At 36.1% G+C, this 27,150-nt stretch overlaps 1 protein-coding gene across 1 annotated transcript in view; it reads left to right on the top strand.

The window, feature by feature from the left end:
* Positions 1-27,150, top strand: part of LOC149787911 (metabotropic glutamate receptor 3-like) — a 100,300-nt gene that overhangs the window by 62,762 nt on the left and 10,388 nt on the right. Inside the window, exon 3 of the mRNA XM_089974159.1 lies at positions 17,838-18,901. Within this exon, the coding sequence (XP_089830285.1) occupies positions 17,838-18,901 (1,064 nt within the window). The remainder of the gene's footprint in view (positions 1-17,837; positions 18,902-27,150) is intronic.

Genomic DNA, 27,150 nt, shown 5'->3' with positions numbered 1-27,150 from the left:
TCATTATGTCACATGTCTCCATTTTGTACAAATGGATTATTGAAATAAATGATGGTGTCAAAGCAGTAGGAGGAACGTTTATTAATGAAAATGGTGAGATCTAGTTGTTGATTTCTTGGGAGAACACATTTTATAATGGACCAATTTTGACGTATAGTTCAACTTTTAACAGTACGTTCGTATGTAAGGTCAGTTACAGTTTCACTTCTTGTCAGGTTCCTTGATAATGCTGTGTATGCAACGTTACCATCATACGTCACTGTACTCTAATGTTGATCAGCACCCAGCTCAATGATAGCTCATGCACTCACAGATTGCCCTTCCGGGTTGATTCCTCCATGGTATTAGAAAAGATTTCGTATGCAAGGACATGATCGTTTATGTAAGATTATACAGACTGCTTAAGGACTCTTTTTCCTTATATATACGAAAAAGCAAAGAAGAGTGTGCTAGAATTATTGAAAGAAAAATTAATTGCAACATGTCGGGTTTTATAGATTTTATTACACAATGAATGCAGTATAAAACTTTATTACAGGTCTTATAGATTGTATTACATAATGAATGCAGTATAAATCTCTGCGACAGGTTTTATAGATTGCATTGCACAATGAATGCACTATAAACCTCTGCGTCAAGTTTTATAGATTATATTACACAGTAAATGCACTATAAAACTTTGCGACAGGTGTTATAAATTATATTACACAATGAATACACTATAAAACTTTGCGGCAGGTTTTATAGATTAAATAACACAATGAATGCACTATAAAACTCTGCGACAGGTTTTATAGATTGTGTTATTTAAGTACATAAGTGGTGGATTGATGGCAGAAATATGCCAGCATACAGTAATATCTGACATTCCGAATTAAGCTCCTGCATAGTGTAGCATCGAATCAAATTTTATCATGACAGCATATTTGCTTGTTTTATTTTCTTTCAACAGGTTTAACGCTTCTCTGACACGGTGTACCAAGGTTAATAGATAAATCATTCGCTCATTTTATACATCTTTTCTTATCATACACTGGCAAATTGTTTAATACAATCAATGGATTTCAAGCTGAAGAGCTAATAGTTACATATGGTTAGAAGGTATTTTATTGCTGCCTAGAAAAGTAGACTTGCGATAAATAACTTAAGACACTGTATATGTATTGAGAGAGAGAGAGAGAGAGAGAGAGAGAGAGAGAGAGAGAGAGGGAGAGAGAGAGATTTTACATAACTTTGCAGGTGGTCACGGTAAATGCGTTTAAAATATATTACAAAACGACTGTGTCAATCAGACCGTTTTACTACTTTACATGCTACATCCAGAACGAACTAGCCGCTGTGGCTCAGTGGTTAGCGTGCCGCACTCAGAACAAAAATGGTGCGTGTTCGAATCCTGCCATCGGACCTGTCTGGATCAGCTATCATGGTGTGGCCCTGGTCTAGGGACTTTACTCCAATCGCCACGGAATTAAATAACATAGTTTTGATTTGCAGTAAAAGTAGTGAATAGGGACACTCTAGGGACTAGGGGACTTCCATGTTAAAAAGGGTATATCCACTCTGGAGACTATGTAAAATTTAACATAGGAGAAAAAAATATCCACTCTGGGGACTATGTAATTTAACATGGGAGAAAAAAAAATATCCATTCTAGGGACAAGGGGAATTGAACATCGGAATAGAGTTTGGGCCTGTCTAGGGACAAGGGGAATGGAACATGGGAATACTGTGTGGGCCTATCTAGGGACAAGGGGAAATGGAACAGGGTCGGGACCCTATTTTAATACGGTCCCGACCTGATGGGTCTATGGAAAGGGAACAGGCAAAAAATTGAAACAGGGAGGGGGGTCTCTATTTTTTTTTAAATAAAAAAAAGTAAAAAAAATGGGCTAGGCAATTGAAAGTCAAGATCTTTTCGAGACCTATGAGTGGCCCTGAAAAGGGCCTTTGGTTTTATGTTAATATATCCTTAATATTATATCGTGGATAAACATCCATGTGTCTATTTATAGCTATAATCAGCTTAAATTCCTATGAAATCTCACTATCTATTTATACTACAACTTGTGGGTTATTCCTTTGGAAAATCCCACTATCTTTTTATAGCCTCAGCTTGACTGACGTTCCTGTTTATGAACTCTAATACATATGTATAGCTACAACCTGTGGAAATCTCCAAGTCCATATTTATAGTCTCAAAATTTCCAGCGTCAGTGACGTCACTGTACTGAACACTAGGGGATAAATGTCAACAGTGTTGCAAGTGGCTGACCTGAATACGCGCTACTGTAGGTAGGTAGGTAGAGTGTATTTGATAGGGATAAAGTGAGTTTTATAGGAACAAAAAGAGACCAATACACACACGCACACAACGTACGCGCGCAGACACACACACACACACACACACACAGAGGGAAGAGGAAAAAAACAAATCCATACACACTATCCATACAAACGTACCCAAACGCATACAATCTCCAAATATACTATCCACACAACGTCGCTAACGCATACAAATCCAAAATATACTATCCACACGGAAGGGATGGAAAACAAAACCAAATATACTATCCATCCAAACGTACCCCAACGCATACAATCCCCAAATATACTATCCACACAACGTGGCTAACGGGTACAAACCCCAAATATACTATCCACACAACGTCACTAACGCGTACAAACCCCAAATATACTATCCACACAACGTCGCTAACGCATAAACACCCCAAATATGCTATCCACACAACGTCGCTAACGCATAAAAACCCCAAATATGCTATCCACACAACGTCGCTAACGCGGACAAACCCCAAATATACTATCCACACTCGGGAGGAAGAAGAAAAAAAACAACCAAATATACGATCTACACAACGTACGCGAATACACACACACACACACACACAGGGAAGAGGAAAAAAACAAAACCAAGTATACTATCCATACAAACGTACTCGAACGCATATAATCCCCAAATATGCTATCCACACAACGTCGTTAACGGGTAAAACCCCAAATATACTATCCACACAACGTCACTAACGCATAAAAACCCCAAATATGCTATCCATACAACGTCGCTAACGCATAAAAACCCCAAATATGCTATCCACACAACGTCGCTAACGCGGACAAACCCCAAATATACTATCCACACTCGGGAGGAAGAAGAAAAAAACAACCAAATATACGATCTACACAACGTACGCGAATACACACACACACACAGACACACACACACACACACACACAGAGGGAAGAGGAAAAAAACAAACCCCAAATATACTATCCACACAGAAGGGAGATAATACAAACCCCAAATATACTATATACACATGGAAGAGAAAGAATACAAATCCCATACCTACTATCCACACGGAGGTGAGATGTAAAAAAATAAACCCCATATCTACAATCTACGCAGAGGGAAGAAGAAATAAATCACCCAATATACACTATCCTCAAAGAGGGAAGAGGAAAAAGCCATAATATACTAACCACACAGAAAGAAGAAGAAAACTATTATACACTATCCACACGGAGTGAAGAAATAACCCTTTATATATACTATCAACACAGAATGAACAAAATAACCCATTATATTCCATCAACACAGAGTGAAGAAGAAAAAGATTTTTGAGAGCACCTAAGCCCTCACCTGCAATGACCAACTCTGCCAAACACATACACCCCACCCCCAACACTACAAAACCCATTTAACCCGTTATGTTATAGCATCAGTGTGTGATTTAGGAAACATCAAGACACAAAATGATGGATGAATAGACTGACTATGGTTTACCGACTTGCATGCCTAAAGAGCGTGCGTGAAGGAAAACATCCTTTCATTTCAATTCTAACTAAAACATGTTCCAGAGGGATAGAAACAGGTGAGAGAGCACAATTTCATAAAGTGTGAGTAAAAACAAAACACGCCATCCTTATTATAGAATGTCAAGACTAAGAGACACTTACGTTTTCTTTCTGGTCTAGTCTCATTTAGAAAGTAGTATGAAATTTCACATCAGGGCCAACGGATCGGCTCACGTTGTCAATTATTCCATTTCCATGTCTTTACTGGCACAAGTTCTTCATCATCTTCAATTTCTTCTTCTTCTGAATCCCTCTTCTCTGTTTCGTTTTGTTTCTGTTTCTTCTCTTTTCTCTTAGGGCACTCTGAATCCCAGTGTCCTTTCTCCCGACAGCGATATTAGGTATCTTGACTTTTGTTTCTCTTTCTTAGACAGAGCAGGTATTCTGGAGACAAATACCCATTTACCTTTGCAGATATAGCAAACTTCATCAGCACTTACACACTTTCGTATGACTCTCATCAAATCAACGACCAAAAGAGTAAGTTTTGTTGCCACTTTCACCTGTGAATTATGCTTTCGTATGACTTTTAGCAAATATTTGACCAGCAGGTCGATCTGTGCTGACTCTTCCATCTTCTTGATCGTTTGAGAGTGGAATGAATACTCTGACGCTAAGACACTTTCCCTATGTACAGGGACCTGCTGCGTATGAAACCTAGTCAAATGTAATTTTGCAAAAGATGAAACGATTTCATTGAGAAAGTAAAAGGCAATGACGTGCCGTGTCGCCTCATACAAGAGCTGAAGTGTTAGCTCAAATCCGTGTCAGCGATTTCGAAGACGACATAACTGAGCTTTAATCAATGTTCTCCATTTATGCCACAAAACCACGAGTCCTGCTTCACGCCAAAAGAAATTTCGTTCGGTCCGTAAAATATAGTATCACATCTGAGAAACGCAAAAACGAACTTCCAGAAAACTGAGAACGACGACTTACACCTACATCGTAAATTTATGAGTTTAAGTAGTGCGTAAAACTTAATCAAATTAAATTTTTATAGTCAAGACGAAACGATCTATTTTCGAAGAAGAAAGCAGACACCAAGCGACAATGGCGATCCGTGTCACACAACACTTTTCATAATGTATTATTATAGGTTTGTTCTAGCGATCTGCACGGTTAAATTAAATGTTGATGTATTTTGCAATAAGACGGACACAATTTCCATGGGATCGCCCATGGTACGATTGTTCGTGCATTAGTTTAATTTTTTAAAATATTTTTTTTTATATAAATCGCCTATAGGATAGACTCAGTAAAGCATGGCCATTCTCGTCACTGTGTGAATAGCTACTCAAGTCAATTCGAAATGAACGCGGTAAGAAAACAAGTATAGCCAAAGAAATGCATTACAACGGGTGATGCATTATTTTGTTCTAAGACTGTGTGGCATAATAATCCCTACGCTCTTGCGTTGCTACCATTACAGTGCAGACAGACTGGAATGTGAACTTACAAGCCCTTTTTGTGTATTGTACCATTTCTTCTTACCACATCAAAATACTGAGCGTCACAGTATTGGTTCGCGTTTTCAAGCTGACCATTTTTTTATATCTCATTTAAACATTTTAACATAAACACTCACACTCACATCGGTTGAGTCAGAACAGACGTGTTACAGTATTGAGGGGCATGCTGTCTTCTTTTTCTTTTTTTCTTCAAACTAATAAATTTGGGGTTTGTATGAAGTAAAGAACCGAAAGTACAGTGAACCTCAAGGATGATGACCCAGTCTGTCTGTCTATTGATGCGTGTATTTACTTAAGAAGAAATATGACCTCTAAAACACAAAGAGATACGACAGGCATGATTAGAATGAACACAACGATGCTTTCCTTCACGCCCGTGTAATTTAGAGTTTCAATCGTCTTTGAAGACAAACTTGGTCTCCTTTTGTAGGGTTTGAAATAAAAACAATCTGAAAAATCTTAAGCACTTTGCTATAGATAATTTCATCAACAGACTAAACAACATAAATACCGTTACAACAATAGAAAGCCTTAAATCTTCTATCAAAAAGAAATGCATCCAAAAAATTAAAGATTAACGATAACTAACCAATGAAACCGAATTTAACAAAGGCAATGACATGTGAAGAAATGCCTCTCACTTTGGAAAGGTAGGCGAATGTAATCTGTCATGCACCATCAACTTGAAAAAAATTATAAACAGAGAGAAACCTGAATTCAAAATTCAGTTTTGTTTTTTTTTTTTCAAAATTGTTTCGTTTCTTTTTTCTTTTTTGGAACAAATCTAAGCACTAATATAGAGTGGAAAAGGTAAAATGCACATAAAAGCTTTGATATTTCTGAAAAAATGAGGGGATATTCCTAACGTTCATAACCACCTATATATGCTTGGACTTATCTGTGACTTATACACAAAACAAGATGTACATATTTCTGGTCAAGCTGCAAGTGTGTGCGTATTTTTGAAAATGGTAAAAATTGGATATACAATTTTCTCATGACACATAAAGTGAAGAGTCTGTGCAAGTGTCAAAAGCCAAAGTCATATAAGTTTTGTATTTTGTACGGCGTGTAAAGATTTCCACTTTAGAAAATGTGAAGTATCACAAGTTATTATCACAAACAGAAGTGGAACATAGGGGCTTGCAAGAAAGAAAATAACCCAGACAGTTGGTGTCATCAAGAGTGCTAGAGACGGTACCCGAACTTGCTTGCTTGCTTACTTGAATTAAAGTGATTTTCGCTCTAATGGAGCATGTATCACTGGTTTAATCACGCACCGCGTGATTTTTAATTACTCCTGGGGAAGGAAAGAGAGCCTCATCCCCCAGGCTTTTATGTATTCACAGACTACTTTTAAATTTAGCCACTCAGTTGTAGGACTAACTAGTCCTTAACAACCTGACTGAAAGGTTTTAAACATGAGTGGGAATAGTCTCACCACACACTCATTTTTCTGTCCGAGCGTGGTAAAGGAGGAAACAGGTGCTCAGCAAGACAGCCATGGGTGTTAAGTACTCAACAAAACGCTAGCCCGTACTTATTTCAAATCAAGTCGTGTCACCAACAAAGATCGACGTGTATGACATCGAAGGCATTGTCAAACGCAGAAACCGTAAAGTGGGCAAACGACGTGTCAAAGAAGCCAAAGTACGTTGGAAAGGATATCCGCCCTTTCACACAGATTCAGCTACTGCGATCATTCCTTCACCCAGTACTTCTCTGCAAGATTTACAAAAACAACCCTTGTGGGTGTGGTATAGAGAACGTGTGCCTAAAACGCAAATCGTTTTTTTCTGCCAAACCTTTGTGGTGTATTGTGTCATCGGTGCAGCCATTGCCAATTTGAGTTTGCAACAAGGAGACAAACAATTGTGGACCATTTTATTGAGCAGTTGCCACTTTTACCTGCTTCCCAATCCCTCCCTGAAATTCTCCTCGAACGGGAAGACCGGAAATCTTGCGTCCAGTGTCAGTCACCACTCCAACAACAACCCCATTTCGGGCGGAGACACTCCTCTGACTTCCAGTAACACCTCGGACAGCCACAAAACTCTGGAATTATGAGCAATAACAATCAATTTTACTTAACCTTACCCAGTGACAGTTCCATGGAGGTGTTTCCCAAGAACACATTGTGCTGTTACACGGTCAAATTACCTCAGACCATCCAGTTAGATCACGAAGCCCATTGGGAAGTGACTTTAGTGGAAATCATTCATCCAACACAAATCAAAAACATCACCGAAAAGCAAAACACTTTCCAGGTGGAAATCCTGAATGCCCAATTGGAGGAAGAAATCAATAAAATCGGGTTTTTAGGTGACACAAGTCCAGCCAGCAATCCAGCCTTCATTATCTACACTCTGAAAATTCCTTCAGGTTATTATTTTAGTGGTGAACATTTGGTGGACACTATTGCGGACAGGTTCAACTTCGCCTTTGGCAAAGCACTGAACAGAGCCAAAAAAAGTGTGAAGATTGAGTACCATAAGGTGGCTCATCGTCTCATGATCAAATTTCAAGATACGGACACATTGTCCCTCAGGTTCAATGGTAGTTTGTTTGACATTTTGGGTGGACATGCAGAAATGGTCGCAAACAATTTGAGCCCAAAGATCAACAGTAATATGGATTTTTACAGAGCTTTTGGAAACCCGGTAGAACTGAACCAAGGACTTAATTTGATCTTTGTGTATTCCGATGTGGTGAGTACAACGTGGTGGGACACACCTCTGTGCCGTTACTGCGTGTCATTCCTTTCAAAGTGTTTGTACCACGAACAATGACCAGGAAGGTGCAAACATCTATCACGTACACCGTGAATTTGTCAATCCTCACTATTTGCCGGTCAGTAAGTCGTATTTAGACACTGTCATCATTGCTATAAAAGGAGATCTGGGACAAAATATTCCATTCTCCAAAGGGAAAGTTACAGTGAAACTCCATTTTCGAAAACGGTTCTCTAACGAATTGTAAGTCAAGACAGCGACGAGGGACATTTTCACCCTATAAAATCCGGCCAGATGCGTGTGGAATTTCAGTTTGCAGAAAATCTACGCGCAGATAATACGGTGAACGTCATCCTGTATGCTGAATTTGACAATACGATATAAACCAACAGTTTGAGAGAAGTCATTCTAGACTATTAGAAGTCATGGAAGACTTTTATCAATGTTTATATAGTAGGGATTCTTTGGACATGGAATGTGAAGATCCTGAGGAAGGAGAACCCCAGATGGCCAGAACAAGAATCACATTTAGTTTCCTGTTATGCTATAGTCTTGACAGAAAAAATGAAGGAAGTAATCAAGGAAGAGTGTTATGGATGTCAAAACGATCATCCCAGTCAAATTCAACACGATAAATGCATGATGCTGAGTCAAGAAGAAAAATTGGACGAGTATCTGGACGAGGCTTGGAGTCTCATCTCGGAAGAAGACGTGTTACAACAGTGGTATAAAGGCTTGCGTGAACATTATTGTCCTCCATTAACAACTCAAGAGATCCATCGCATCGACGCTCTCCTGGATCATAGTTGAAAGACAAGGCGAAGAAACGGTTACTTGTCAGACATTTTCAAGCAAAAAGTCAGGATCGAATTGATCATTTATCGTTACCTGTGAAGAAAAAACTCACACAAAACAGGGATACCTTGGAACTTTAATTACCTTTTGAACCACAGTTCGTACACTGCTTCTTGGAATCCTGTCGTCTGTGCTAAAGATGAACTCCCTCATCGCACACCTCAAAACCATCAAGCTTATGTGATCAACACGGACGACAGTCATCTTCCAGGAACCCACTGGGTAGCCGTCTACTTTCCTCAAGAAGGATGTGTGGAATATTTCGATTCGTATGGATTGCCCCCTTTGGAAGACGATATCATTGACTTTATGAGAAGAAATGCTCAGACCACACGATTCAATAATGTGAAATAACAAGGCACATATTCCTTGGTGTGTGGACAATATTGTGTGTATTTTCTGCATCATCGTAGTCTGGGCTATTCTTTAGAACATTTAGTGACTTATTTTGATCCTCGTCATTCTTCTAGAAACAATGTGAAAGTACATCGATGGTTTTGTGACCAGTATGCTAATCTTTTGTCTCTAGCTAGGAAACGTAGTGTCCATCAATGGCCTAATGACTTACAACAGTGGAAATCACAATTTCATTCACAACGTTGTCAGCCCTGTCCAAAATAATGTCTTAGTTGAAAAAATGTTTGGTATTTGAAAAAATTATTGATGTTATATTGTTGGATTATTGTTAAAAATGTTAGAGTTGTTTGTTAGTGTTAAGTAATTTTGAATAAAAATGTTGTGTTTTGAAGAAAAAAATGCCTTTGTGGTTTGTTTAACTATAGTATCCTGATTCATGCTCATTGACTTCTCTCTATCCCTCCCATAACACTATTTGAACAGTTCGACTCGAAAACCGTGTAGTAATGTTTTCCTTCACATCCGCGCTTTGACCATAAAAGCGGGTTAGTCTCCAGTCTGCCCATCCATTGTCGACTCATCTTCCTTCGAAGATGTGCTCAAGATTAGCCAAGTTGAACGAAGCCTATGTGAATTTGCATAGGGTCATGACAAATCTGATACCGAGACCTGAAGAGATAGACAATATCATAATGTTGAAAGTCACTGAAGACCTGAAAGAAGAGCTCTTCAAGGAGGAATTCAAGAGGGAGAAAGAAGAATGGACGGAGAAGTACAGACTTCATAAACAGCAGAGAGAGCAGCAACAGCAGCAGCAGCATGAACCTGACAGAGGCTTTGTCAACAGTTGTATCGACACCAAAGAGTTCTTCTTCTCTTTCCGAACAAGCAGACCTTATCCTGTGAGAAAGGCTGTCGTCAGAGGAGGCCGCCATCTTATAACCGAAAAGATCGCCATAGCTTCAAGTCCCCCCCAAAAAAAAAAAAAAAAAAAAAAAATTCCAGGGCTACCCTATACTCTCGAAAAGAAATAACATTCCATTGCCTATGATATGTTAGTCAGTTAGAAGAAAAATTACAGAAGTGAGTCTATAAGCACATGATTTCTTTATCTTGGTTAGAAAGTGTGACTCTAAGTCCTTCGTTTCCATCGCTTATCAAAAATTTTAAAATAGTAATGTTCTGTAAAAAGTGAGTGAGTGAGTGTTTTTTTAAGTCTGTGCGTTTTTTTTTTTTTGTTCGTGATAATATGGATAATGTAAGTTCGGGTACAACGAAATTAAAAGAATTAGGCCAGGAACTCGGTGTGGAGGGAAGAAATATACGCAACAGCAACGGGAGCAAGAAATGCAGACCTAGCTAGTTAGCACTCCACCCACCTCGAGAACACAAATAGCATCTAGTCAACAGCCGACTATACCTAACAAACAACCAGCCCCGGAAAGAGTGGTGGCAGAACAAAGAGCCAATTATGTTAGACAAACGGTATGGCAAACTCAAATGTAATTATCGGAGGCACTACGTTCTTTTCTCACTCCGATACTACAGGCAATCTCAGCTGAAAGAACAACCACAAGAACAATAACAGCGACAGAGACCATAGCAGCGGATTTGAAACTATCTACCTCAACTGAAGAATTAGTATCAGAAGGAGGAGGAGGGGGACGCTGACCGTCGTTGAGAAGTACACCGAAATGGGGCTAGATCAAGCATTGTATGACGTCAACAAAGCAGGGCAGTTTATTAGAGCCATACAATACGTTGCCTACAAATCTCTAGACACGTTTAAACCAAAACCTTCTCAGTGGGGATTAGGGGTCAGAGTTCTCCCCCAATTCTACAGACAAACCTACACTGGATACCCCCTCAGTCAACTGGTAGAAGCCGCTGCTTACATTGCCGCCCATCATGGCTACGCATTTCCTGATATCAAGAATCATGAGACTAGGAGTGCGGGAAAGAACTTGAAAGCAAAAGAGAGACGTGTTACCTTCTAACAGAAAAAACAGCCTTTTTTAGGGCTCCAAAAGATTGCTTTTTATTAAATAGGGAACCATATTTGGCTTGGTATCCCTCCTTGACTAAACTATTCTCGAAACAAACTTGACCAATTGGAACACCGCAACAAACTTAACTTTTTAAACCTAACAGTGACCAAACTGGTACATGTCGCTTAGACATAATAATTTAAATAAAATCAGTATGGCTATTTTTGTGTACACTAAGTACTAATATTAGATAGATATGTTAGGAAGTAGGAAATTTAACAGACTCGTTAGATTTGAACTAATTGCACAGGTGGTTAACACATTATTGGTACTTTTTATTGTACATTAGCAAAAACGGGACTTGATTTGAAATAAGTACGGGCTAGCGTTTTGTTGAGTACTTAACACCCATGGCTGTCTTGCTGAGCACCTGTTTCCTCCTTTACCACGCTCGGACAGAAAAATGAGTGTGTGGTGAGACTATTCCCACTCATGTTTAAAACCTTTCAGTCAGGTTGTTAAGGACTAGTTAGTCCTACACCTGTGTGGCTAAATTTAAAAGTAGTCTGTGAATACATAAAAGCCTGGGGGATGAGGCTCTCTTTCCTTCCCCAGGAGTAATTAAAAATCACGCGGTGCGTGATTAAACCAGGGATACATGCTCCATTAGAGCGAAAATCACTTTAATTCAAGTAAGCAAGCAAGCAAGTTCGGGTACCGTCTCTAGCACTCTTGATGACACCAACTGTCTGGGTTATTTTCTTTCTTGCAAGCCCCTATGTTCCACTTCTGTTTGTGATAATAACTTGTGATACTTCACATTTTCTAAAGTGGAAATCTTTACACGCCGTACAAAATACAAAACTTATATGACTTTGGCTTTTGACACTTGCACAGACTCTTCACTTTATAAGTGTCATGAGAAAATTGTATATCCAATTTTTACCATTTTCAAAAATACGCACACACTTGCAGCTTGACCTGAAATATGTACATCTTGTTTTGTGTATAAGTCACAGATAAGTCCAAGCATATATAGGTGGTTATGAACGTTAGGAATATCCCCTCATTTTTTCAGAAATATCAAAGCTTTTATGTGCATTTTCCCTTTTCCACTCTATATTAGTGCTTAGATTTGTTCCAAAAAAGAAAAAAGAAACGAAACAATTTTAAAAAAAAAACAAAACTGAATTTTGATTTCAGGTTTCTCTCTGTTTATATTTTTTTTTAAGTTGATGGTGCATGACAGATTACATTCGCCTACCTTTCCAAAGTGAGAGGCATTTCTTCACATGTCATTGCCTTTGTTAAATTAGGTTTCATTGGTTAGTTATCGTTAATCTTTAATTTTTTGGATGCATTTCTTTTTGATAGAAGATTTAAGGCTTTCTATTGTTGTAACGGTATTTATGTTGTTTAGTCTGTTGATGAAATTATCTATAGCAAAGTGCTTAAGATTTTTCAGATTGTTTTTATTTCAAACCCTACAAAAGGAGACCAAGTTTGTCTTCAAAGACGATTGAAACTCTAAATTACACGGGCGTGAAGGAAAACATCGTTGTGTTCATTCTAATCATGCCTGTCGTATCACTTTGTGTTTTAGAGGTCATATTTCTTCTTAAGTAAATACACGCATCAATAGACAGACAGACTGGGTCATCATCCTTGAGGTTCACTGTACTTTCGGTTCTTTACTTCATACAAACCCCAAATTTATTAGTTTGAAGAAAAAAAGAAAAAGAAGACAGCATGCTCCTCAATACTGTAACACGTCTGTTCTGACTCAGCCGATGTGAGTGTGAGTGTGTGTGTTTATGTTAAAATGTTTAAATGAGATATAAAAAAATGGTCAGCTTGAAAACGCGAACCAATACTGTGACGCTCAGTATTTTGATGTGGTGAGAAGAAATGGTACAATACACAAAAAGGGCTTGTAAGTTTACATTCCAGTCTGTCTGCACTGTAATGGTAGCAACGCAAGAGCGTAGGGATTATTATGCCACACAGTCTTAGAACAAAATAATGCATCACCCGTTGTAAGCCATTTCATTGGCTATACTTATTTTCTTACCGCGTTCACTTCGAATTGACTTGAGTAGCTATTCACACAGTGACGAGAATGGCCATGCTTTACTGAGTCTATCCTATAGGCGATTTATATATAAAAAAAAATATTTTAAAAAATTAAACTAATGCACGAACAATCGTACCATGGGCGATCCCATGGAAATTGTGTCCGTCTTATTACAAAATACATCAACATTTAATTTAACCGTGCAGATCGCTAGAACAAACCTATAATAATACATTTTGAAAAGTGTTGTGTGACACGAATCGCCATTGTCGCTTGGTGTCTGCTTTCTTCTTCGAAAATAGATCGTTTCGTCTTGACTATAAAAATTTAATTTGATTAAGTTTTACGCACTACTTAAACTCATAAATTTACGATGTAGGTGTAAGTCGTCGTTCTCAGTTTTCTGGAAGTTCGTTTTTGCGTTTCTCAGATGTGATACTGTATTTTACGGACCGAACGAAATTTCTTTTGGCGTGAAGCAGGACTCGTGGTTTTGTGGCATAAATGGAGAACATTGATTAAAGCTCAGTTATGTCGTCTTCGAAATCGCTGACACGGATTTGAGCTAACACTTCAGCTCTTGTATGAGGCGACACGGCACGTCATTGCCTTTTACTTTCTCAATGAAATCGTTTCATCTTTTGCAAAATTACATTTGACTAGGTTTCATACGCAGCAGGTCCCTGTACATAGGGAAAGTGTCTTAGCGTCAGAGTATTCATTCCACTCTCAAACGATCAAGAAGATGGAAGAGTCAGCACAGATCGACCTGCTGGTCAAATATTTGCTAAAAGTCATACGAAAGCATAATTCACAGGTGAAAGTGGCAACAAAACTTACTCTTTTGGTCGTTGATTTGATGAGAGTCATACGAAAGTGTGTAAGTGCTGATGAAGTTTGCTATATCTGCAAAGGTAAATGGGTATTTGTCTCCAGAATACCTGCTCTGTCTAAGAAAGAGAAACAAAAGTCAAGATACCTAATATCACTGTCGGGAGAAAGGACACTGGGATTCAGAGTGTCCTAACAGAAAAGAGAAGAAACAGAAACAAAAAGAAACAGAGAAGAGGGATTCAGAAGAAGAAGAAATTGAAGATGATGAAGAACTTGTGCCAGTAAAGACATGGAAATGGAATAATTGACAATGTGAGCCGATCCGTTGGCCCTGATGTGAAATTTCATACTACTTTCTAAATGAGACTAGACCAGAAAGAAAACGTAAGTGTCTCTTAGTCTTGACATTCTATAATAAGGATGGCGTGTTTTGTTTTTACTCACACTTTTATGAAATTGTGCTCTTTCACCTATCTCTATCCCTCTGGAACATGTTTTAGTTAGAATTGAAATGAAAGGATGTTTTCCTTCACGCACGCTCTTTAGGCATGCAAGTCGGTAAACCATAGTCAGTCTATTCATCCATCATTTTGTGTCTTGATGTTTCCTAAATCACACACTGATGCCATAACATAACGGGTTAAATGGGTTTTGTAGTGTTGGGGGTGGGGTGTATGTGTTTGGCAGAGTTGGTCATTGCAGGTGAGGGCTTAGGTGCTCTCAAAAATCTTTTTCTTCTTCACTCTGTGTTGATGGAATATAATGGGTTATTTTGTTCATTCTGTGTTGATAGTATATATAAAGGGTTATTTCTTCACTCCGTGTGGATAGTGTATAATGGTTTTCTTCTTCTTTCTGTGTGGTTAGTATATTATGGCTTTTTCCTCTTCCCTCTTTGAGGATAGTGTATATTGGGTTATTCATTTCTTCTTCCCTCTGCGTAGATTGTAGATATGGGGTTTATTCTTTTACATCTCACCTCCGTGTGGATAGTAGGTATGGGATTTGTATTCTTCCTCTTCCATGTGTAGATAGTATATTTGGGGTTTGTATTATCTCCCTTCTGTGTGGATAGTATATTTGGGGTTTGTTTTCTTCCTCTTCCCTGTGTGTGTGTGTGTGTGTGTGTGTGTGTGTGTGTGTGTGTGTGTGTGAGTGCGTCTGTGTGTGTGTGTATGTATTCGCGTACGTTGTGTAGATCGTATATTTGGTTGTTTTTTTTCTTCTTCCTCCCGAGTATGGATAGTATATTTGGAGTTTGTCCGCGTTAACGACGTTATGTGGATAGCATGTTTGGGGATTTTATGCGTTAGCGACGTTGTGTGGATAGCATATTTGGGGTTTTTATGCGTTAGCGACGTTGTGTGGATAGTATATTTGGGGTTTGTACACGTTAGTGACGTTGTGTAGATAGTATATTTGGGGTTTTACCCGTTAGCGACGTTGTATGGATAGCATGTTTGAGGATTGTATGCGCTCGGGTACGTTTGTATGGATAGTATACTTGGTTTTGTTTTTTCCTCTTCCTTGTGTGTGTGTGTGTGTGTGTGTGTGTGTGTGTGTGTGTGTGTGTGTGTGTGTGTGTATTCGCGTACGTTGTGTAGATCGTATATTTGGTTGTTTTTTTCTTCTTCCTCCCGAGTGTGGATAGTATATTTGGGGTTTGTCCGCGTTAGCGACGTTGTGTGGATAGCATATTTTGGGTTTTTATGATTTAGCGACGTTGTGTGAATAGTATATTTGGGGTTTGTACGCGTTAGTGACGTTGTGTGGATAGTATACTTGGGGTTTGTACACTTTGGCGACGTTGTGTGGATAGTATATTTGGGGTTTTACCCGTTGGCGACGTTGTGTGGATAGTATATTTGGGGATTGTATGCGTTCGGGTATGTTTGTATGGATAGTATATTTGGTTTTGTTTTTTTCCTCTTCCCTCTGTGTGTGTGTGTGTGTGTGTGTGTGTGTGTGTGTGTGTGTGTGTGTGTGTGTGTATTCGCGTACGTTGTGTAGATCGTATATTTGGTTGTTTTTTTCTTCTTCCTCCCGAGTGTGGATAGTATATTTGGGGTTTGTCCGCGTTAGCGACGTTGTGTGGATAGCATATTTGGGGTTTTTATGCGTTAGCGACGTTGTGTGGATAGTATATTTGGGGTTTGTACGCGTTAGTGACGTTGTGTGGATAGTATATTTGAGGTTTGTACCCGTTAGCGACGTTGTGTGGATAGCATATTTGGGGATTGTATGCGTTCCGGTACGTTTGTACGGATGGTATGTTTGGTTTTGTTTTCCATCCCTTCTGTGTGGATAGTATATTTTGGGTTTGTATGCGTTAGCGACGTTGTGTGGATAGTGTATTTGGAGATTGTATGCGTTTGGGTACGTTTGTATGGATAGTATATTTGGATTTGTTTTTTTCCTCTTCCCTCTGTGTGTGTGTGTGTGTGTGTGTGTGTGTGTGTGTGTCTGCGCACGTACGTTGTGTGTGTGTGTGTGTGTGTGTGTGTGTGTGTGTGTGTGTGTGTGTGTGTGTGTGTGTGTGTGTGTGTATTGGTGTCTGTTTGTTCCTATAAAACTCACTTTATCCCTATCAAATACACTCTACCTACCTTCCTACAGTAGCGCGTATTCAGGTCAGCCACTTGTAACACTGTTGACATTTATCCCCTAGTGTTCAGTACAGTGACGTCACTGACGCTGGAAATTTTGAGACTATAAATATGGACTTGGGGATTTCCACAGGTTGTAGCTATACATATGTATTAGAGTTCATAAACAGGAACTTCACTCAAGCTGAAGCTATAAAAAGATAGTGGGATTTTCCAAAGGAATAACCCACAAGTTGTAGTATAAATAGATAGTGAGATTTCATAGGAATTTAAGCTGATTATAGCTATAAATAGATACATGGATGTTTATCCACGATATAATATTAAGGATATATTAACATAAAACCAAAGGCCCTTTTCAGGGCCACTCATAGGTCTCGAAAAGATCTTGACTTTCAATTGCCTAGCCCATTTTTTTATTTTTTTTATTAAAAAAAAATAGAGACCCCCCTCCCTGTTTCAATTTTTTGCCTGTTCCCTTTCCATAGACCCATCAGGTCGGGACCGTATTAAAATAGGGTCCCGACCCTGTTCCATTTCCCCTTGTCCCTAGATAGGCCCACACAGTATTCCCATGTTCCATTCCCCTTTTCCCTTGACATGCCAAACTCTATTCCGATGTTCAATTCCCCTTGTCCCTTGAATGGATATTTTTTTCTCCCATGTTAAATTACATAGTCCCCAGAGTGGATATTTTTTTCTCCTATGTTAAATTTTACATAGTCCCCAGAGTGGATATACCCTTTTTAACATGGAAGTTCACTAGTCCCTAGAGTGTCCCTATTCACTACTTGTAAAGCAAAAACCAACAAAATATGGCGTAGAAAATAAATTTATTAATTCCATCGTTATTTCATTCTCTATTTTGAAGATGTTAATATGCACCTTGTGTTCACTGTTCCCACTGACACTCTTCATATATAGTATCTAAAGTCGTCGTGGGAAAAGCGGCATTTAGACATTCCACTTCTTTCATGTCTTGGGTATTTTTTATTAAAACAAAATGAATCACCAGATTAAGCATGTTTAGTTCTCTTTTTCAGATGGATATGGTGCCATTGTAACATTTGACGAGAGCGGAGACGCCCTTGGACGCTATAATATCATGAACTACAAGTTAAACAGGGAGACTAGAGAATACGGCTACGATAAAGTGGGAACTTGGTCTTCGTTTCTTGACATTGACCTTGACAAGATTGTCTGGCCGGGTGAGACTAAGGATATTCCAGAATCCCGCTGTTCTAAGCCGTGCAAGCCATTTGAATTCAAGCATGTGGGAGAAAACGGTGACCTCTGTTGCTGGATATGCATGCAGTGCCAAAGCTACGAATATCTAAAAAATGAATTCAAGTGCGAAGATTGCGGCCCTGGAAGATGGCCAACACTGGATAGAAAAGGGTGTTACGACCTACCAGAGAACTACATGCAGTGGAATACTGTTTATGTGATAGTGCCTGTGTGTCTTGCGGGCTTAGGAATTGCAGCTACACTTATTGTGATAATAACCTTTCTTCGGAACAACGATACGCCGATAGTAAGGGCGTCAGGCAAGGAACTTAGTTACATGTTACTTTGTGGGTGTTTATTGTGTTATTTAATGACTTTTATACTGGTTACGAAACCATCAACAATCGTGTGCATAATTCAGAGATTCGGGGTAGGATTTGGGTTTGCAGTAATCTATTCCTCATTACTTACCAAAACTAATCGTATTTCAAGGATCTTTGTAAGTGCTCGCAGAACAGCCCAAAGACCTTCTTTTATCAGTCCCAAATCGCAGATTGCCATAGCTTCGATATTAATATCACTGCAGGTTATTGTAACAATCATATGGCTAGTGCTTGAGCCTCCTGGAACTAGGCTTTACTTTCCAAATGGGAGAAGGGATGAAGTCATTCTTAAATGTCGAACAGAGGATCTATCGTTTCTGGCGTCACTTATTTACAATATTATTCTCATTATAATTTGCACATTTTATGCAATCAAGACTCGTAAAATTCCAGAGAACTTCAACGAATCCAAGTTCATAGGATTTACTATGTACACTACTTGCATCATATGGCTGGCATTCGTACCCATCTACTTTGGAACACTTAATTCCTTTCAGGTGAGTTTTTGTGTTTTCCGCTACATTTATTTTAAACGTTTCTTCTTGTTTGCCTGTTTTGACTGAACACTTCATTAACGACGGACTTTACACCGATGTGCATTATTTCCTTCATTTTATTTGAAATAGGCAGAAATAAAGCCAACTTTGATAAGTTCTTTGAACTTCATCAGGAGAAAAAGAAAGAAAAAAAGTTATATATATATATATATATATAATAATAATAATAATAATAAAAATAATAATAATGAGGACTTTGTATAGCGCCTAATCTTTAGAAGCTCTAAGCGCTTTACAACATTAGACAACACCTAAAAGATAAAAAAAAACAATATAATGATATGATTACAAAAACAAACACCATGAAATTAAAAAACATTTTTAAAAAACATGCTGAGAATATTTAAGGTAGGAAACATTATTAGGTCTTTAAGTTTGTTCTTGCAGTCGAAATAAGTGAGTTTTGAGAGCCCTCTTGAATGTGATCAATTCATTCCACGTCGCTGGGCCCTGGTATACAAAAGAACGCTGTCCATATGACTTTGTTTTCATAAGTGATGGAAGCTGAGATTGTCTGAATTCCCCTAGCGACGTAATGTCCCTTATATCCTAGAAAACGTATTTCACAAATCGAGACTGTATTATATAAATGATTTTTTAAATGTGGGCATACGTGTGTGAAACTGAAAAAACGCCAGACCCAATTAATATCGACTTATGTCGCTTGCATTATGGGAAATCTAGTTTTGTTAAGGTAGTGGGACAGCAATGTTGCTAATCATATAGAAAGTTACTAGTTTTTGACTGGTTGTCCTTCTATTTAATGGAATATTGTCCATTTACTAAATAAAGGTTATTTATTTACCATGACAAGGTAAGCCATTGATAATCGTTGACGAAAGTTAATACCGTAGCGTTTAAACTACAAGGTCGATCAATAAAAGCCCAACAGAGAGCTAATACTTGCTCCCAATTAAAGCTATTGATCATTATATATATTAAAAGTTAGCATTCTTATCATTCCAAACATTCCGTTAGAAATATTGATTAATTTTAACTGCGAATTTTATGAAACAAAATATAATTTTAAGACTACACTGGACTGTATGTGTACCTGCTTGTATTTTTTTGAAATTACATGAAACAAGTAGCGGGTCAAACAAAACCGAGTTGACTGTCGCTATATTTGCTTTGGTGACAATATTGGAGAAATTTTGTAATTACCAAATACTTGTGGTCTGGAAGATTAGCGCATACTGATTTAGAAACAAAAATTACCATTAAAGTCTCCTAATAATATGACCTTTGATGCAGAACTAAAAGCTGCAATGACCGCACTGTCAAACAAAGGTTATTACCTAATTGATTATTTGAGGATCTGTATTTAAAGCAGATAGTGTATCTAATTCATTCTTGTATATATTATAGTGTATATATACATTATAGTGTATCTAATTCATTCTTGTATATATTATAGTATATATAATTCATTATTGTATACATTATAGTGTATCTATACATTATAGTGTATCTAATTTACTCTTGTATACATTATAGTGTATCTAATTCATTCTTGTATACATTATAGTGTATCTATACATTATAGTGTATCTATACATTATAGTGTATCTATACATTATAGTGTATCTAATTTACTCTTGTATACATTATAGTGTATCTAATTCATTCTTGTATACATTATAGTGTATCTATACATTATAGTGTATCTAATTCATTCTTGTATACATTATAGTGTATCTATACATTATAGTGTATCTAATTCATTCTTGTATACATTATAGTGTATATATACATTATGGTGTATCTAATTCATTCTTGTATACATTATAGTGTATCTATATATTATAGTGTATCAATACAGTATATGGTATCTATATATGATAGTGTATCTTGACATGATAGTGTATCTAATTCATTCTTGTATACATTATAGTGTATATATACGTTATAGTGTATCTATTACATTATAATGTGTCTATACATTATAGTGTATCTAATTCATTCTTGTATACATTATAGTGTATCTTGACAGCATAGTGTATCCTATTCATTCTTGTAACATTATACGTATTTATACATCATGGTGTATCTAATTCATTCTTGTATACATTATAGTGTATCTATACAGTATAGTGCATCTATACATAATAGTGTATCTTGACATTATAGTGTATCGAATTCATTCTTGTATACATTATAGTGTATCTATACATTATAGTGTGTCTATACATTATAGTGTATCTAATTCATTATTGTATACATTATAGCGTATCTAATTCATTCTTGTATATATTATAGTGTATATATACATTATAGTGTATATAATTCATTCTTGTATATAGTATAGTGTATATAATTCATTCTTGTATACATTATAGTGTATCTATACATCATAGTGTATCTAATTCATTCTTGTATACATTATAGTGCATCTAATTCATTATTGTATATAATATAGTGTATCTATATTATAGTGTATATAATTCATTCTTGTATACATTATATGTTTCTATACATTATAGTGTATCTAATTAATTCTTGTATATATTATAGTGTATATAATTCATTCTTGTATACATTATAGTGTATCAATACATCATAGTGTATCTAATTCATTCTTGTATACATTATAGTGTATCTATACAGTATAGTGCATCTAGTTCATTCTTGTATACATTATAGTGTATCTATTTATGATAGTGTATCTAATTCATTCTTAGATACATTATAGTTTATCTATTTATGATAGTGTATCTAATTCATTCTTGCATACATTATAGTGTATCTATACATTATAGTGTATATAATTCATTATTGTATACATTATAATGTATCTATAGTTCTATACATCAGAGTGTACCTAATTCATTCTTGTGTACAGTATAGGGGATCTAATTCATTCTGATGTAAATTATTTCTACCCAAAGACTTCCTATCATCTGTTGTTCTAAAAACGAGGCATGTAATTTATTGCAACAAATCTGACACCAACATAATTTCTCATTCTTTCACATTTGTTTTATCTTTATGAACTGGAGGATGAAAGCTGTCTAATTGCAGACAATGACTTGGAACTGTGTCATCTAGCGTACTTTCAGTCAGGAATAAAACATCAATTTCGTCCACAATTTTTTTCAGGAACGACATTGTGTTTCCCATGCTTCTGATATTAAGTTGAAAGAATTTAATTTCATTTTGGTTGAGGTTCAAATTTTTAGTTGAAAAATTAAAAGCATACTAGATATAGAAAGATGCAAGTATATTCAAAGTTATCTAAAAGAAATATCCAAACAACTCTTAATTCACGAAGGTTTGCCAATCATATATGTCATATGTATGTGTGATACAAACTAAAACGGATCCCCTGCCGCGCAATATTGTGCAACATTAATTAACATTTCTGCATTATAAAAGTATCACAAATGAATGTCATTAACAGCAGCCTTTGTTCTCCTTTCTGCAGAGAATAATTATTACGGGGTTTTCGGGTATGGAAAACTCGAAACTAAATTTAAACAGAAACCTACATATTTAAGCTGGATTTAATAGTTCTGGGTATCTTGGACTGTAGGTGGCTTACTTTCATGGAGGAATAAACTTGATGTTTATTCTGGTTATCCAAGTAAATGAGACCATCAAGAAAAACGTAACACTCTTACAGCCATATTGTAAGTTTAGATATAAATCATGCAAGAAAGGAAACTAACTACTTCAATATATAAATCAGAATTAAATTGGACATAAATAAGATTGTTCTCAAATGAAATAAGTAAGATTAGTAGCTTTTGTTGTTTTAATTGGTTTGGGAGAGATTGCGATGTTAAATACCTAAATGAAAAACTCGCGCAATAAATCTACTATTATCATACATAAAAGACAACACTAACCATTTTTCTAAAAATAACTTCAGTTAGACTGCTTCACTTTATTCCATGCAAATGAGGACTTGGAGCTCCATAGCAATCATGGAAACATAGCGGATTTTCGTTTAGATATGTTATAATGAAGTGTAAATGCGTGTGGTCTTGTAGTGTAGCCTGCCTTGCAACTGAACGTTTTCCAGAAAGCCTACTCTCAAAATCCACATGTTAAGCGAATCTATGGCAAAATTCCCGTTTTAAATCAACAAATCTTTCAATATGCGATTACTTATATAACCTAGCCAACCAATGTATTATTGAAAATTAAAGAAAGTCATATAGTGAATATTCTACCTCTTTTCTTAATGTTCCATCAATTAGTTTCAACGATACAAGCGTTCAGGACAGCTTGGAAACAACTGCTTGTCGAGAGATTTAGCCGACATATAATGCAGATGTACCAACAAGTATGTACTCTTCGATATAATGCATATTTACCAACAAGTATGTACTCTTCAATATAATATAAATGTACCAACAAGTAAGTGCTCTTCAATATAATGTAGATGTACCAACAAGTATGAACTCGTCAAAATAATACAGATGTACCAACAAGCAAGTACTCTTCAATATAATGCATACCTACCAACAAGTATGTACTCTTCAATATAATCCATATCTACATACAAGAATGTACTCTTCAATATAATGCATATCTACCAACAAGTATGTACTCTTCAATATAATGCAGATGTACCAACAAGTAAGTACTCTTCAATATAATGCATACCTACCAACAAGTATGTACTCTTCAATATAATCCATATCTACATACAAGTATGTACTCTTCAATATAATGCATATCTAGCAACATGTAAGTACTCTTCAATATAATGCAGTTGTACCAACAAGTATGTACTCTTCAATATAATGAAAATGTACCAACAAGTAAGTACTCTTCAATATAATACAGATGTACCAACATGTAAGTACTCCTCAGTATAATGCTTATCTACCAACAAGTAAGTATTCCTCAATATAATGTAGATGTACCAACAAGTAAGTACTCCTCATTATAATGCAGACGTACCAACATGTAAGTGCTCCTCATTATAATGCAGATGTACCAACATGTAAGTACTCCTCAGTATAATGCAGATGTACCAACAAGTAAGTACTCTTCAATATAATGAATATCTTCATACAAGTATGTACTCTTCAATGTAATGCATATCTACCAACATGTAAGTACTCTTCAGTATAATGCAGATGTACCAACAAGTATGTACTCTTCAATATAATGTAGATGTACCAACAAGTAATTACTCTTCAATATAATACAGATGTACCAACATGTAAGTACGCCTCAATATAATGCAGATGTACCAACAAGTAAGTACTCCTCAATATAATGTAGATGTACCAGCAAGTATGTACCCTTCAATATAATGCAGATGTACCAACAAGTAAGTACTCCTCAATATAATGTAGATGTACCAACAAGTAAATAATCTTCAATATAATGCAGATGTACCAACAAGTAAGTACACTTCAATATAATTCAGATGTACCAACAAGTAAGTAATCTTCAACATAATGTAGAAATATAATGCAGATGTACCAACAAGTCAGTAATCTCCAATATAATGCAGATGTACCAACAAGTAAGTACTCTTCAATATAATGCAGATGTACCAACAAGTAAGTACTCTTCAATATAATGTAGATGTACCAACAAGTATGTACTCTTCAATATAATGAAAATGTACCAACAAGTAAGTACTCTTCAATATAATGTAGATGTACCAACAAGTAAGTACTCTTCGATATAATGCATATTTACCAACAAGTATGTACTCTTCAATATAATATAAATGTACCAACAAGCAAGTACTCTTCAGTATAATGCATACCTACCAACAAGTATGTACTCTTCAATATAATCCATATCTACATACAAGAATGTACTCTTCAATATAATGCATATCTACCAACAAGTATGTACTCTTCAATATAATGCAGATGTACCAACAAGTAAGTACTCTTCAATATAATGCATACCTACCAACAAGTATGTACTCTTCAATATAATCCATATCTACATACAAGTATGTACTCTTCAATATAATGCATATCTAGCAACATGTAAGTACTCTTCAATATAATGCAGTTGTACCAACAAGTATGTACTCTTCAATATAATGAAAATGTACCAACAAGTAAATACTCTTCAATATAATACAGATGTACCAACATGTAAGTACTCCTCAGTATAATGCTTATCTACCAACAAGTAAGTATTCCTCAATATAATGTAGATGTACCAACAAGTAAGTACTCCTCATTATAATGCAGATGTACCAACATGTAAGTACTCCTCAGTATAATGCAGATGTACCAACAAGTATGTACTCTTCAATATAATGCAGATGTACCAACAAGTAAGTACTCTTCAATATAATGAATATCTACATACAAGTATGTACTCTTCAATATAATGCATATCTACCAACATGTAAGTAGTCTTCAGTATAATGCAGATGTACCAACAAGTATGTACTCTTCAATATAATGTAGATGTACCAACAAGTAAGTACTCTTCAATATAATACAGATGTACCAACATGTAAGTACGCCTCAATATAATGCAGATGTACCAACAAGTAAGTACACTTCAATATAATTCAGATGTACCAACAAGTAAGTAATCTTCAATATAATGTAGAAATATAATGCAGATGTACCAACAAGTCAGTAATCTCCAATATAATGCAGATGTACCAACAAGTAAGTACTCTTCAATATAATGCAGATGTACCAACAAGTAAGTACTCTTCAATATAATGTAGATGTACCAACAAGTATGTACTCTTCAATATAATGAAAATGTACCAACAAGTAAGTACTCTTCAATATAATGTAGATGTACCAACAAGTAAGTACTCTTCAATATAATGCAGATGTACCAACAAGTAAGTAATCTTCAATATAATTCATATCTACCAACAAGTGTGTACTCTTCAATATAATGAAAATGTACCACCAAGTAAGTACTCTTCAATATAATGAAAATGTACCAACAAGTAAGTAATCTTCAATATAATGAAAATGTACCAACAAGTAAGTACTCTTCAATATAATGAAAATGTACCAGCAAGTAAGTACTCTTCAATATAATGAAAATGTACCAACAAGTAAGTACTCTTCAATATAATGAAAATGTACCAACAAGTAAGTAACCTTGAATATAATGAAAATGTACCAGCAAGTAAGTACTCTTCAATATAATGAAAATGTACCAACAAGTAAGTACTCTTCAATATAATGAAAATGTACCAACAAGTAAGTAACCTTGAATATAATGAAAATGTACCAACAAGTAAGTAATCTTCAATATAATTCATATCTACCAACAAGTAAGTACTCCTCATTATAATGCAGATGTACCAACAAGTAAGTAATCTTTAATATAATGTAGATGTACCAACAAGTAAGTACTCTTCAATATAATGTAGATGTACCAACAAGTAAGTACTCGTCAATATAATACAGATGTACCAAGAAGTAAGTACTCTTCAATGTAATGTATATCTACCAGCAAGTAAGTACTCTTCAATATAATGCAGATGTACCAACAAGTAAGTAATCTTCAGTATAATTCATATCTACCAACAAGTATGTACTCTCCAAAATAATACAGATGTACCAACAAGTAAGTACTCTTCAAAATAATACAGATGTACCAACAAGTAAGTAATCTTCAATATAATTTATATCTACCAACAAGTATGTACTCTTCAATATAATGCAGATGTACCAACAAGTAAGTACTCTCCAAGCGTACGAAATGTTGATAAAATCCAGCTATACACATATCTCGCGATCAAGCAATCCCTTTGATATGTGCGTATATTATAAACACGCACGTACACACATAAAATAAAGGCGATGCTTTCATTTTGAGATAAGAGCAGAACTTTCTGATATGTATTCCAGGTTTTAATCCATGTATTCAGAAGCGATCCAATTTGAGAATTATACAGGAGCTAAATTTAAAGAGTCAACGAAGCAAAGTTATGGGTATTTTGGAAAAAGAATGAAAGAAAAAGTAACTTCTTGTCAACATACTCAAAACCATAAACAAGTTCTCACAAGTCCAGCATGGTAAAACAGTAATAGCAACATAATATTGGATTCCCCAGAAATGATGTTTTCTATATCGAGAGCGATTACTTTATTTTACTTTCTATCAATCCCTTATTACTACTGTAATTTTCGTTGCAATTTGTTCAATATATCCATTGCAGCAGATTTTGTAGAATCAAACTATATTACAAGGGATATGTATATTATAAACCACAATTGGTG

The sequence above is a fragment of the Sinohyriopsis cumingii genome, chromosome 11 (assembly GCF_028554795.1).
Source record: "Sinohyriopsis cumingii isolate HCF-2022 chromosome 11, ASM2855479v2, whole genome shotgun sequence".
Taxonomy (NCBI): Eukaryota; Metazoa; Mollusca; class Bivalvia; order Unionida; family Unionidae; genus Sinohyriopsis; species Sinohyriopsis cumingii.
The sequence above is the reverse complement of the archived record's forward strand: the minus strand, read 5'-3'. Positions and strand labels throughout refer to the sequence as shown.